General features: G+C 40.9%; 1 protein-coding gene across 2 annotated transcripts; it reads left to right on the top strand.

The window, feature by feature from the left end:
* The first annotated feature begins 1321 nt into the window (after positions 1–1321).
* Positions 1322–13651, top strand: golga5 (golgin A5). 2 transcript variants are annotated; one of them, XM_017718224.2, is made up of 13 exons: positions 1322–1465; positions 3036–3728; positions 5209–5409; positions 6058–6277; positions 6967–7090; positions 8346–8549; positions 9161–9331; positions 9806–9934; positions 10107–10205; positions 10372–10594; positions 11933–12038; positions 12272–12335; positions 12975–13651. In XM_017718224.2, the coding sequence occupies exons 2-13, from the start codon at positions 3044–3046 to the stop codon at positions 13059–13061; spliced, it is 2313 nt and encodes a 770-aa protein (XP_017573713.1). In that variant the 5' UTR covers positions 1322–1465; positions 3036–3043; the 3' UTR covers positions 13062–13651. The 2 variants fall into 2 exon arrangements, with proteins under 2 accessions (XP_017573713.1, XP_017573714.1); XM_017718225.2 differs by having other exon boundaries at positions 1343–1553.
* Positions 13652–14235: the final 584 nt, after the last annotated feature.

Here is a 14235-nt window from a genome sequence, read left to right as displayed (position 1 = left end):
TTTAAAAAGTATGAATCTGTGAAATTACACAGTATTTAGAAGACGCAACTAGTCCATATCCAGTTCTGACTTGCGTCATTATTTCAGCATATGATTTCCTCTCTTGTAAAAGGGACAAGCAGAGGACGCCTTGGCAGCTTTTAGTAGGTCGGATGATTTTAGATAAATAGCGTTAAATTGTTGAAAAAACCTTCTCGGACAAGCTTGACAAGCTTGGGAATCCTCAGTGATTGGTCTAGACACTTGGTTCTTTTACTAAGCACAGTGGTTTTTCCAGATAGTTCTATATAGAACCATATGCAACCCATTCCTCATCAGTCTGAGAAAACTAATTACATTTATTTAGTTACTGTCTCCCACTGGTTGCTGGTGTTTTTTTGATCATTAATTATATTTAATTATTTGTAAATTTCAGGAACATAACTAATGCATTTTTGAGATTATAAGTCAAGCTTTAGAGATAGAAAGTCATTTTTAAATGAGAGAGGAGATGAATCATGCTCTTCCTCCTCTCTGAGGCAGGATGAGGAGGCTGGCCTCTTCTTATTCCTCCCATTATATCAAAAAACAGGACTGCTGAAAAGCAGGTGGCGTCCGTGAGTGAGTACGCAATGAATGGGAGTGAATGGAGATCAATGGCTAAAAACGAAAAGTTGAAATAGTTTCTAATCACCCAGAACTTCTACTAGAGAGTAGAAGGATGAATTTCACTATAAAAAAAAAAATCTCACCTGTATGTTTCCTTTTTTCTACAGCACACGGGTTCTGGGCAGCAGGAGGCGGGGCTTTACTGCTAGAGCGGGATGATTGATTGGCAAGCTCTTAAAAATATAACAGCGTTGTTAAAATGTTTTATGATATTCACTGTTCAGGAAAGGATTACATTCTTTTACATCTCTAACCAATGATTTTGCCCAAATGCTCCATATCAACCCGTTCATTTTGGAGTCGGTAGCGCCCCCCAGCGTTTGAGAAACCCGCAAGACATTGCAGAGTGGAAGTTCTCCTCTACGGAGCCCCGCTGGTGACATCTGTAGAAATAATAAAAATTATGCGTGGCCACGACTTAGTACGGCGTGGGAATGAGATAATTAAGTTGTGCCCACGACTCAGTAAAGCGTAGGAACAAGATCAATAATGCGTGGCCACGACTTAGTATCTCGTTCCCACGTGTTATTTTTAATTCTACAGTATGTCACCAGCGGAGCTCCATGCTCCTCTCTGCAAGTTCTCTGGCAGGGGGCCGGTAGGGGCCGGTAGGGGCCAGTAGGGGCCAGTAGGGGCCAGTAGGGGCCAGTAGGGGCCTGTAGGGGGCAGTATCGCTCCTTGTGCCTGACGAAGGCGCTCTGAGCTCCGGCCCTTTAACGAATCTCCGGGCCACGTAGAGCCGGATTTCGGTTGATGCGGATGGGAAAGGAATGAAAACATTAGCGCCGGCTGTGTTGACGGAGCTCCCAGGCTGATGGTGAGTGCGACTGGATCCCAATTTAGTAAAGACAAATGCCTCCAAGAGGATCTTTATTCCGCCCTTCAGCAGAAATGAGACACTTCAGGTACGGAGCTGAGAGTGTCTACATCCTCAGCAGTGGAGGATGCTAAGTTAAAGCTAAGCGAAGCTAAACTAAGCTAAGCTAAGCTAACCGCCTTTCTGCTCTGTTAACCGTGTTTATATACTCCTGTTTTTTTTCCGTCAGCTACGGTTATTAATGCTAAAAGCTTCGTCGTTTTCGTTGAACCCGCTGTCATAAGAAAATTCACTGTAAAAGTAATTTTAACCAGGGAATATTGATGCTAACTAGTTAGCTGGTGGCTGAGGTGTATTTGTCTGTTTTTGGGGTGAGTTGCTTTAGCTGAGCGCTGCTCAGAAGCTCAGACGCCTTGGCAGCGATTAGTAGGTCGGATGATTTTAGATAAATAGCGTTATATTATAAACCTTCTCAGACAAGCTTGACAAGCTTGGGAACCCTCAGTGATTGGTCTAGACACTTGGTTCTTTTACTAAGCACAGTGGTTTTTCCAGATAGTTCTATATAGAACCATATGCAACCCGTTCCTCATCAGTCTGAGGAACCGTTTCGCCGTGCAGAGCCATTTAAGCATAAATGGGTCTATATGGAACTCATGGCTCTAAATAAAAGTGTTGTCTTTACTAAAGAACCCTTGAAGAACCAGCTTTTCAAGTATGCAGCTAAGTTGTACATATCAGATGAGATGCCTTGGCTGCGTAGTTAGTAGGTCAAAATGATTTTTATATATATATATATATATATATATATATATATATATATATTAATTTGGATGCTTGTAACTATTTTAGCTACCAGGTATCAAAAGCAACCAACTTATTACATGGGTCATCCTGGATAAAACTGATATCTATGGTTATTGATACCTTTGGACTTTGTAGTTATTGGTGTGCATGTAAAGGATTAAGATATCCATGATCACATGAAACGACCAGTTTGACACTTGAGGTGAGTTGTAGTCAAAACTTATGTGCACTGGGTCAAAACTCATGTGCACTTATTACTCCCACAAAATGCAACAGCACGAAGCCTAACAGAAAAGATCAACTCGTTCCCGTTAAGAAAGAGCTGCACTGACCACCTGCATCGTTCAGGATAGAGTTTAAAGTTCTGCTACTAGGTTTTAAGGCTCTAAATGGCCTTAAAGCACCTCTTACGTCACAGAGTGTTTGTCTGTTTTATGTTCCAGCACCCAATCTGAAATCTGCGGATACTGACCTACAAATAACTTCTGTAAAATACAGAAAACATGGAGAAACAGTTATTGTGCAGTTATTATGTTTCTAAGCTGTGGAATTGAATTCCACCTTTTATCGGACTGTTAAGCTCAAAGCTCAATTTTAAGAAACCTTTAAAAACGTGTATTTTCCTTCTTATGTGATGCAGTTTCTCTTACGCTTTTCACCTGTCTGTAACACACTTTGAGCCATTGGCATGAAAAGGTCCATATGAATTAATATTAATATAATTATTATTATGATTATTCTTGTTGTTGTTTTTATTTTGCAGCCCTCAGGATGTCTTGGTTTGCTGATTTGGCTGGCCGAGCGGAGGACTTCTTGAATAAAGTGGACCAGGGAGCAGCCACCGCTCTGACTAAACAGTCGACCCGAAAATCCTCCCTGTCATCCTACAACCCGGCGGATCTTGTAGACTCATCTCAGCAGAGTTCAGCAACCTATGTACCTTCTTATGAACCCCAGCATGGATACAGTGGTTCATCCTCCAGCCAGGAGACACCTGGCTTCATCTCCGCAGCAGCAGGGAACATTAAGAAATCCAAAGCCACCTCACTGACTGGAACTGGCAACGTGTCCAACGTGACTCATCTGGGCTCAGCTCCCGCCGGCAACGGTAACGGCAACGGAGCCGTACGAGCCTCTTCCGGCTTTGTCAGGCCCAAGAAGCCAGAGGTGGATGATGATCTCCTGTTTGACTTCCTGAACAGCTCGGATCCACCGCAGAGTGAAAGGAGGGAGGTCAGTAGAGATGGAGCATCCAGAGCGTCGGGTCTGGCTGAAGGTCTGGCTCAGGGCCAGGTAACGGATGGATCGGTAGCTGCAGCTCCCCAGGCAGCTCCCTCAGCCCCGGCCACCCCTCCCTCCATGCGGGGTCTGTCTCGAAACTCCAGCCTCAGCTCGCTCAGCGCCAGCACACACAGTGCCAAGACCGAGGATGGCTCTGCTCGAGACTTCAGCCAAGGTACTGAAATGAGATGTAATACTCAAATGCTGGGTTGATTTCCCCAAAAATATTTCTTTTGACTTTTTTGCAAATTATTCCACGGAAGAAATGTTTCAGTTTCATCCAGTGAAGCAAAGCAGATTAATCAATATTAGAAACCTAATCCTTATATTTACATATTATGTAAATATTTTGTGTGACGGCACATTCAGGCTTAACCTGAAGAGGGCAGCAGTTCACTTGTACTCTGTGAGAAAAAGATGAGCTGTGTTAAAAAAGAAGTGAACTCTGGTGTGTTTTCTCCTGGAAACCTGTTCACATGTAGCTCACCTAGTGGAGCAGAGCATTAGATGTCTAATATCCGACTTTTTCCTCCACTACATTTTGAGAAATCTGTCGTTCCTTTTGGTTTCTGTGTGTATAAAAACGTCACATGTCAAAACGAAAGAAGCGCAAAGCCAGAGCACCAATCAGGGCCCAGCGGTCACTTTGTTTAGAGCTGGTTTTGACCTGTTGGTCATACCGACCCAGTGCAGCACTCGGTTCAACGTCAGTGCAGCAGCGTAAAACTTTGGGAGAGTCTGTTCAACATAAATGATGAACTAACCTAACTTTGTGTAAATAGAGCACAATATAGAAATATGTCCACATATGCAGTCGAGACTGACGCGGCTTTTTTCTGAATTTCTACAAACACCATTTCATTTTATAGTAAATGAGTTTGGGCTGGTTTATGTTTATGAACAGAGGCCGACAGATCAACATAGTAAAGGAGCTCATCTGTGATCCTGAGTTTAAAGCCAGTTTTTATTCAACTTAAACTTGGAACTAAGTTGTAAATAAATCTGAAACTGAAACTTTGCTTGTGTGTAAAAAGTGATTTCAGAGCCACTCGGTTCTCCCTGATGGAAACTGTTTACCTTCAGTGTTTTGTGCTTCTGATCATTTTAATAGACGTCAGCGTCACTAATTAATGACGTTCTATTAAAAGACTGGTTTACCAAGAGAGACGCTGGAGGAGTTTCACCTGAAATGAGTTCATGAAGCCAGTCTAGTTATAAAAATGATAACAGGACCAGATCAGAGCCAGAATTACTCTTTTAGTACTTTTACTTTATACTTAAGTACATTTGAAGGGAAATGCTTTAGTACTTTTACTCAAGTGGAGGTCTAAAGGGAGGAACTTCTACTTTTACTGGAGTAATACTTTACCTTGGGGGTCTCTACTTTAACTCAAGTTCATTCACATTGAAAATGTGTGGGTCACTGTGTATCGTGTAGTTTTTAACAAATCTCTAATAGACTTATGTAGATTCTGAAATTGCGGTACAGTTTTACATATTTATGTACGATTTCATGCAATTTGATTTGTCTTTACATTTTACTGATGGATTATAAGCATATATAAGTGCTGTAATTCTTAATTTACTATTGTGAATGCTCTGTCGTTATGTTAAGAATTCATGCCTTCGTAGTTTTAAAGCTTTTCTCTCTGCAGGTGATACTCCAGAGAGCTCTGACTCTGGGGTTGCTGCCGCTCTGGACCCCCCTGCCACAGTAGACCCTGCAGCCCCAGAGAAGCAGGTTGGGCAAGTGATGTCCAGCCTGCGTCTGGAGAACCAACTCCTGCGCAATGAAGTGTCCTCACTCAACCAGGAGATGGCCTCCCTCATCAAGAGAGCAAAGGACACACAGGAGGGTGAGAAAACTTAAATATATCACAAAATGATAATTGTAGTTTATTCCATTTAGGAAACTAAATGCTAAACAGTAACACTGATTCAGAAGCTTATTCTGAGCAGATGGAGATGGTACTGTATTTAATTCTAAATAAAATTAGAAATAAAGTGAGTTTAGCTTTAATTAATTATAATTTTATTTGTGAAAATATTTTTTCCTTTGCTTTGTAATAGGCCAAATTTCAAAGGCAGTGTAATGTCTCCTGATTTAGCGTTTTATTTTTATTTATTTTTTCCCCCCACAAATATTCTTCACTTGTGTACTTAACAGGGACGATGCACAATAATTCACATAAATTCATGTAAATATGCCACATTTAGCCAAATGACAAATTTTCATCTGCAATCACTGGGCAGGTTGATGCTAATATTACAACTTACAGTTTTTATTTTGACAGGCAAACTGTACTTTTCATCAGTTTTTAAAAGGGAATGGACTCCAAATCATAACCCACATTCTTCCTCACATTGCGTGCAGTTACACATTTCCACCAGAGAGGTCCCCAAATCCCCAAAACATACATAGTGAAGCTTTAGATATGAGCCAGACTTCAGGTCTGTTTGTCCAGTTCTTGCACCATTATTTTCCTTTGCTCTCGTCCCTGTAGAGTTGAACCAGGCCCGGACTCGTGCTGAAAAGTGGAACACGGATCAGTCTCGCACTGATCGCACCGTCAGGGAGCTGCGGGCGCAGGTTGATGATCTCACAGAGGCCCTGTCGGCAAAGGACGCTCAGCTGGCCATCCTGAAAGTGAGACTGGACGAGGCAGATCAGTTAGTGAAAGCGCGAAGCTGTGCTCTAGAAGAGGCCCAGAATGAGAGGTCTAGGTAGGTCCTAGCACGAAAGAATTGTTTGAATTTAGTGTCATTGTTTTTTATAATGTATTCTAAACAATGAGGAACGTTCTGCATGATCAGTACTTTCTTTTTCATTGCTTATGGAAGTTATAAGAGATAAAACATACAAATGCTTGGTCATGCTATGATGTCTGGGCATGAACTGTAAGATTAAAAAGCCACTGTTGAGGTTGTTAAGTGGTGGTTAGTTACTCTTGTTTATTGCGTACAACAGATCTGAATTAATTTTCTAACAAAAGTAAATATATACCTTATATTATATATATATATACCTTAAATATTTTATTAAGGTATATATTAAATATATACCTTAAGTCCATAGTACTAATTGCAGTTTTCCTGCTGCTTATTTAATTAACTTTAACATTTAATGAAATCATGGAACTGGTTTGTAACTCACTCAAGTTTAGCAGGCTGAGAATTGTCCACAAGAGGGCACTAAATAGCTTTTGATGTGCCATAAGAGTGGTGCTTTGCAATCAGTGACACTATATCTTCATTTCAGTCAGTGATTCATGGCGTTTATTCTGTTGATTGACACTTTTTCCTTAATAGTTTATTTAGTGTGCCTCTTTATTTTTTGAGGCTTCTTTATTTCACAGTTCATCTGTCTTGCGTTTATGTCTGTAAATGGGTACTCTTCTGTTTGCGGCCGATAGGATCCTGCAGGATCACAGTGAGGGCAACAGCCTGCATTCTCAGGCTCTGCAAACGCTACAGGACCGGCTTAGAGAGGCTGATGTGGCCGTCAAGAGAGAACAAGACAGCTACAGACAGATGCAGGTGAATACTCACACAGATACAGCGTGCAGAGAGCAGAAGTGCACAGAGAGGAGGAAGCGCCTAGGAACAGAATTAAGGTCCATGTACAATGATTATGGTCAGTGTAGTAATTCTGTTTTTCTAGAAAGTTTCATAGTTAATCATAAAATGTAGTTTTCATATTTTTCTCCTTCCTTAAGTGTTGCCTGTCAGCCAAGACATTTTGTTGTCCTGTAGTTTGTTTTTTCTTTGTTTTTTCTTTCTCTGTCAAGTCCACCTTACCATCCTGAATTTTCTCAGGATGGTAAGCACCATATGCTACCAATGAGAGTCACTGAGCAAGACTCATAACGCAATAATTGCCTATGTCTGTTTCATAATCAAATTGTTAATCACTGAAAATTCCTGGGTTTTCATTTCATTTAAATGTTCTGCTATTTTTACCCATTTTGACAGTAATAATATGTCTTCATACTTCATATGTCAGCACACTCCTAAAAAAGATGGTTCCCATGAATCATTATACACCTGCTTTAAACTTTGTGGACCTGATAGGTATTTACAGATAAACTACACTCTTAAAAAAAGACGGTTCTTCAATGTTTTTTTGGAAAGAAAATGGTTCTGTATAGAACCATAAACATTCAGAGAACGCTTTGCATGATTAAAGGGTTTTTTGCATGATTAAAGGTTTATCTTGTGAGAGGGTTCTTCGGATTTACGGAAAATATCCATGAATGTGCTATAGACGGTTCTATATAGGCAGTTCATTCTCTTGCTCCACACAGACCGACTGACAGTTTGGGAATTTATTGTCATCTGATCTTCAGAGTCTGACCAAATCGTCTGTCGATCAAATGTGATCTTAACAGTATCCGTTTTCTGTTTGTGGCAAAGTAAGAAGTAAAAACGCTCTTGAGCGTCTCCTACAGCTGTCAAAGTCGTTGCTTAGCAACGGCGTCTCAGCGGAGTGATAGTGTTTATGAGAAACCTGTGATGTTATGGTGAAATAACCGCCCGGTTAGAACGCCTCTCAACCAATCAGCTCGCGTGGCCAGAACTCACTGTTGTATAATTGTTCCATACATTATACTCGTATCACGAGTGCAGAAGTTTAGAACGTCTTGGCTGATCTACCACATTTGGGGTAATGGGGGGGTTGACACATTATATTGGGATGTTTTGAGAACGTGGATAATGGTTTAAAGTCTTACGGCTTGGTCAGGTTTCTCATGAGCAGCAGAAGCCTCAACCCCTGTTTTTGTGTTTCTGTCAGAGCGAGTTTGCAGCACGGCTGGCGAAGATTGAGGTGGAGCGGCAGACGTTAGCAGAGTCACTGAAGAGTACAGAGCGCAGAGTGACGGAGGAGAAGCAGAGAGCGGAGGAGCTCCAGCAGCAGGCCAAAAGTGCCCGTGCTGCTGCAGACTATGCCAAACAGGAGCTGCAGGACTACAAAAACAAAGCCTCTCGCATTCTGCAGGTCTCAGCCCTCTGCCAGTACACCTCACACCTGTCCACACTCTCATACTTTCAGCCGCGAACGTCCGTAAACCATGTGTCATCAAAATCAATCAAACGCTGCTCATCCAGCAGGAAATGTTTAGATGTGCTTGACTATACACTGAGGTGCCTGGTTCTTTGGGCCTGGTGCCTTTCAGTCATTTTAGCACCTGAACTTAAAATACACCTGATTAAATATGTTTAAATGAAAATTAGAAATAGCAAAACACAAAATTTTACATTTTTTTTAAAGGAATAGTTCAGAGTTCAATGATTTGCACAACTTCCCCATTACCTCAAAGCCTTTTATCAGCCAAAACAGGTTTGGCATCTGAAATTTGCTCTTTTAGTTTTGCACTGAAGCAATAAGTCTAATGTAGCTAACACACAGTGGAAGTCTGTGTCACCTACAGCCTTTTTGATCCTGTAGATTTCTATAAGTAAAAATAAAGAAAAAAACTTCGGGTGTGTCTTTTCTGATTGACCACGTTTGCAGTAAGAAGGAAATTGTGTAAAGTTGATTTTATTCTTTGTGGAATTATTGCATTATAATATTCATTGAAGTCTATCCTTTTTTTTTTTTTTTGCTAGTCCAAGGAGAAGCTGATCAGCAGTCTAAAGGAAAGCTCAGGCTTGGAGGTGCTGGACGGAGGAGGAGCAGCAGGAGTGGAACTGGAGGAATTACGGCACGAGAAGGAGCTCCAGAGAGAGGAGATCCAGAAATTACAGGCTCAGATACAGACCTTGCGTTCAGAGATACAGGTGGATATACTCTCAAACTCACACATCCACATCACACAAACAGAGATGAGATAAAAAGAGCCAATGCTTAAAAGTCTCAGTTTGTTGAGTATAGTGACAGTAGAATACTGTTGGGTTTTATGGAAGTGCGCACAGACACATTGGAAGTATGTTGCTATTTCCAGTGCAGAATGCAAAATGCATATTTGCATAAGGGGGTAAAATATATTATTGCTCATGATGCATCAGTCTGATGTGATGATTCAACTACATCTATTTTGGAATGTTGTAAACAACTTCGTGGTCATAATTAGGTAATTATGATTATTTTAGTCCGCTAGACAAACCCCCTAAAAAAATTTTAATTCTCGGGCCTTTTTCATGTATAAAACCGTGGTGTATTACCTGCCTTATCTGTGTACTTCATTTTTACCTTTTCGGCCTGGTGCTTTTCTGGAGCCTAGGGTCTCTGACTCAGTGGGTTCTGTGTTACAGGAGCTGGAGAGCCAGGCTGTGGTGGAGGCTGAAAGTTGGAGGGAGCAGCAGCAGGAGGTGCAGGAACAACTTGCTCAACAGAGCAGAGCCAAACAAGAGGTGGAGGCAGAACTGGAGCGCTGCAAACAGGTATGGAGCGCATGAGTTTGAGTGACAGTAACTGTAAACAGCTAGGACGATGAAGGAGAACATGTGTGACCATGAGATTATTTAAACAAATTTATTTGTTTCTTGTTAATTGGATATTTTGCAAATGTTATAAATGTGAGTTAATGTGAAGAGATCTATCTGTGTGTAACAGGAGCTGCAGTATGTGGAGGAGGAACATCATCGTACTAAAAGCACACTGCAGAGTCGAATCAAGGACAGAGAGGACGAGATCCAGAAGCTCAGGAACCAGGTGACGCTCATCTCTGTTATATACATGTGCACACACACAGACAGCCTCTCCCAAAGTGCTTCCTCTCCACTGACTGTCCTTCTGAAGTTACACTCACAGTTGTGAAGGGCACTCCTAATGAAACGAGACTGCATGGCTAAACTAAATCTGTCCCCTCTCTCTCCAGCTGACCAATAAGGCTCTGAGCAGCAGCAGCCAGGCGGAGCTGGAGGGGCGCCTGCACCAGCTGACGGAGACGCTGATCCAGAAGCAGACAATGCTGGAGGCTCTGGGCACGGAAAAGAGCTCTCTCATCTTCCAGCTGGAGCGGCTGGAGCAACAGCTCAAGAGCGTCCAGGGAGGCCAGAACAGTGGCCCGCACATCAACATGGCTGCGATGGAGGGACCAGGTAAGCTGCAATAATTATAAATAATTTAAATGTGTTCTATTAGGAAAATCAACGCAACACTACAAAATCCCATCATTCTACCCTCTTTTAAAAAAGACTCCTTTTGTTTAATTCACAGTTTGTTTTTTCTGGTTGTTGTATAAAATTTGGTCAGTAGGGGGTGTTTACAGTGTGTTTACTACTCAATTCAAAACTCTCAGCCATTGGCTCACGAGTTAGAGAATGATGTTGTTTTATTGGGTCTCTATGAGACATCTGCATGAATTATGAATTATATGTAAATGAGGTGCTGGTATGCAGGCGCTTGATTTTATGAACTGAACCTGATTCATTATTTGGAGTCAAATCTGCGCAAAATAGACACAGATGCATCATTTAAAGGCACTAAAATACACATTATTAAACACAGTCAAACCTTCGCTCTTTTTTTTTTTTTTAACACAGCTTTGATAAGTAATGTTGATAAATGATGTGAGCTGCCTGGCCGTTCTGCAGTGTTACACATTCCTTCAGCCAAAGTCATCTTTAAAAAGTAGAACTTGCTGTTGAGTTGCGCAGTGTTGGCCCGATCATCAGGAGATTTGCGAGTCCAGTCTGCGGCCCGGAGTCCAAGAGAGCACCACTGGCCTCACTCTCTGTGGGTGGGTAGGATCCCTCGTAGCGCTCAGAGTATCTTGTGATTTGGGGGAGTCCTAACTTGCGAGTGTAACTGGATGCATCTGAATTGGGGAGAAAATTGAGGAAAAATGCCCCAAATAATCGAGTTAAAGCATAATTTTTCTTTTGATTGTTTTTTTTTTTTTTTATTCCAAACTGCACAAGCCTTATTTGAATACACGATTAATCAGAATTAGTTATTACAGTTGCAACCATTTATGTCAAAGAATAAACACTTGAATAATTTAAAACAAGAGCGAAAGAAAAAATTGCAGTATATACATGAGATTAAGTTCTCATGAATACAGTAAAGTGGTGGTGACTGTGATAATAAATATGAAACATCTAGTATAAGGCAGTTGTACCTCTGAATTATTGGACACAGTTATTATTATTGCACATATGAACAGCACTGTTAGGTATTGAGTTTTGCACAGATGAACCACACATTGTGAATCACACACTGAGGGAGGAGTTATAGAGTTTGATAGCCACAGGTAAAAATGACCTCCTGTGGCGCTCTGTGGCGCATGTGGGTAGAATGAGTTGCACTGAATGAGCTCCTGTGACTCTTCATGTGTAAGTGGATGAATGTTAACGAGTTTGGACATCTGTGCATTCAAACAATCCCTAATAGAGATGTTTATGACTGACTCTTTAATTCTGCCATGTTGTGAAAAGGTGCAAGGCAGAGAAACACCCCGGTTCTGTTCAGCGATCAGGACAGCTCAGCGACTGGAGTGTACGGGAAAGTGCGCAAAGCAGCCAGCACCATAGATCGCTTCAGGTAAGACCGTTTACCATCATGTGTCATAAAAATGCATACAGATTTAGACGTTCATCATTTTCTCACTGGATGTAACCACATATAGTCTTTAGTATATGATTGACTGACTGAATGATCTGAGTTTTGGCAGCTTCTTCAGCTGAACATCACCACACTGCTTTTTTCCCCTGTTGTATTTTAAACTATTTGGTTGAACTATTGGCATCATGTTTGGTATTTGTCTTTGCCTCCAGTATCCGGTTAGGGATCTTTCTCCGACGGTACCCCGCGGCCAGAGTCTTTGTAATCGTTTATATGGTGAGTGGACTTCAAATGAACGTTTTCAGTAATATAGAACACATTTGGTCGCAGGCAGATCTGTGAAGTGTTGTTATGTGAAGCCTGCAGAACCGAACAGGTTTCAAATAATTAGAAGGACACTATAAAGCTGTAAATGAAAATGAAGAAATGTTAGATGTGTCCAGAGAGCCGTAGAACACTCTAAAATGACTGAGGACGCTGTATAGCATTAAGAAATGAGTTACAATAAACTGAATATCTAGAATTCTTCATATTTCAGAAGTGGAGATCAAATCTCAAGGCAGATAACTTGATGAAGAAATTAAATGTGTGTGTGTGTATGTGTGTGTATATATATATATATATATATATATATATATATATATATATATATATATATATACCAAAAAACTTAATTTATCATTTTTAAGTGACCCATTTTCTATCCTCTCTTTATGCTCCATTTAAAAACACTACTTATAACCTCAGTGTGAGAACAAGAATAAGGAAAATTATAACTGAACTTTTGAATGCAAGTGTACTTGAAAATATTTATAGATTATTTTCTGGTAAATATGTTTGTAAACCTGTGTATATATGAAGGTGAAAATGGGAATAACGTCTCTGTCATTGCTTTTCTGTGTTGGGTGTTTGTAGGCGCTGCTGCACCTCTGGGTTATGATCGTTCTGTTGACGTACACACCGGAGATGCACCCCCAAGGATCACATCCTGAAGGCAGATAGAAGAATATGAATTTAATATGTATATTAAATATGTATCAAATACTCTACGTGTACAGAAGGAAAAGAAATCTAAAGAATCTATACAAGCTGTCAGCGGCTGGACGGTGGCTCGTGTGTGCAATCTGTCTGAACTGGTACTGACCATTTGCACAGGTGTTCTATGGGGAGGTTTTATGATCCCTCTCTCCCTCTCCCTCTCCCTCTCCCTCTCCCTCTCTCCCTCTCCCTCTCTCCCTCTCCCTCTCTCTCTCTCTGTTTCTCTCTCTCTCTGTTCCTCTCTCTGTTTCTCTGTTTCTTCCCCTCTCTCTCTGTTCCTCTCTCTCTCTCTCCTTAAATATTCCATTTTTTCCCCCTCTTTTCCTCTGTCTGCCTTTTTCCTGATCTGTGGGGGGGAAAGTGCAGTATCAAAGCATCAAATGAGCGATTTAAGGACAGAATTTTGGGTTTTATTTAATGAAGACTGTCTGTGTTGAACGATTTCACTTGGTTTTAATCATGGGTGGCTATTTTTGTTACAGTTCCATTGAGCGCATTTCTTATTTCTTCAGTCTGATTTATTTTAATAAACATTACTACAGTGACAAAACCCACACTTTGCTGTTTGCTTCATCCTTTCATCCGTTATGAAAAGAGCTCAAAAAACAAGTTTCTGTGAAAGAAACCTGAACTTGCAAACTCTATTATCCTACATGAAAAGACCGTTTAATTAACGCGGCTACGCTAGCAAACGATTCCTGCAATTCGATGCGCTAGGGGGCGCCAAAGAGACAAAAATGCATATGAGTGAATAGAGTCAACAAATAACAAATAAATGGCCCAGTAAATCAATCAATAAATAAAAATAACAAAGTATACATTGCTTATTTTGATTGTAATTATACACACATTTCCTTTTTCTGTGGTTATATATTTCTCGAATGTATTTTTTCTGTATATTTAATATTATTATTAAGTTCAATTTATATTGTGCCTTTCACAAACTTAAGGATGCTTACTTCTTATATTCTTCGTTCATATGGTAATTAGGGGGGCGTGAGTTTTTCACGTTCAGGCGTAGCAATTGAGCCCGGGGGGAGAATTAAACTGCTCTTTCAGAGATAAACCCGCCGATAAATGCCTTTCGGCGGCTCCCCAGTCAGTATGTGCGTGATCTGACGACGAACCTCCTCCGAGG

The sequence above is a fragment of the Pygocentrus nattereri genome, chromosome 5 (assembly GCF_015220715.1).
Source record: "Pygocentrus nattereri isolate fPygNat1 chromosome 5, fPygNat1.pri, whole genome shotgun sequence".
Lineage (NCBI taxonomy): Eukaryota > Metazoa > Chordata > Actinopteri > Characiformes > Serrasalmidae > Pygocentrus > Pygocentrus nattereri.
The sequence above is the reverse complement of the archived record's forward strand: the minus strand, read 5'-3'. Positions and strand labels throughout refer to the sequence as shown.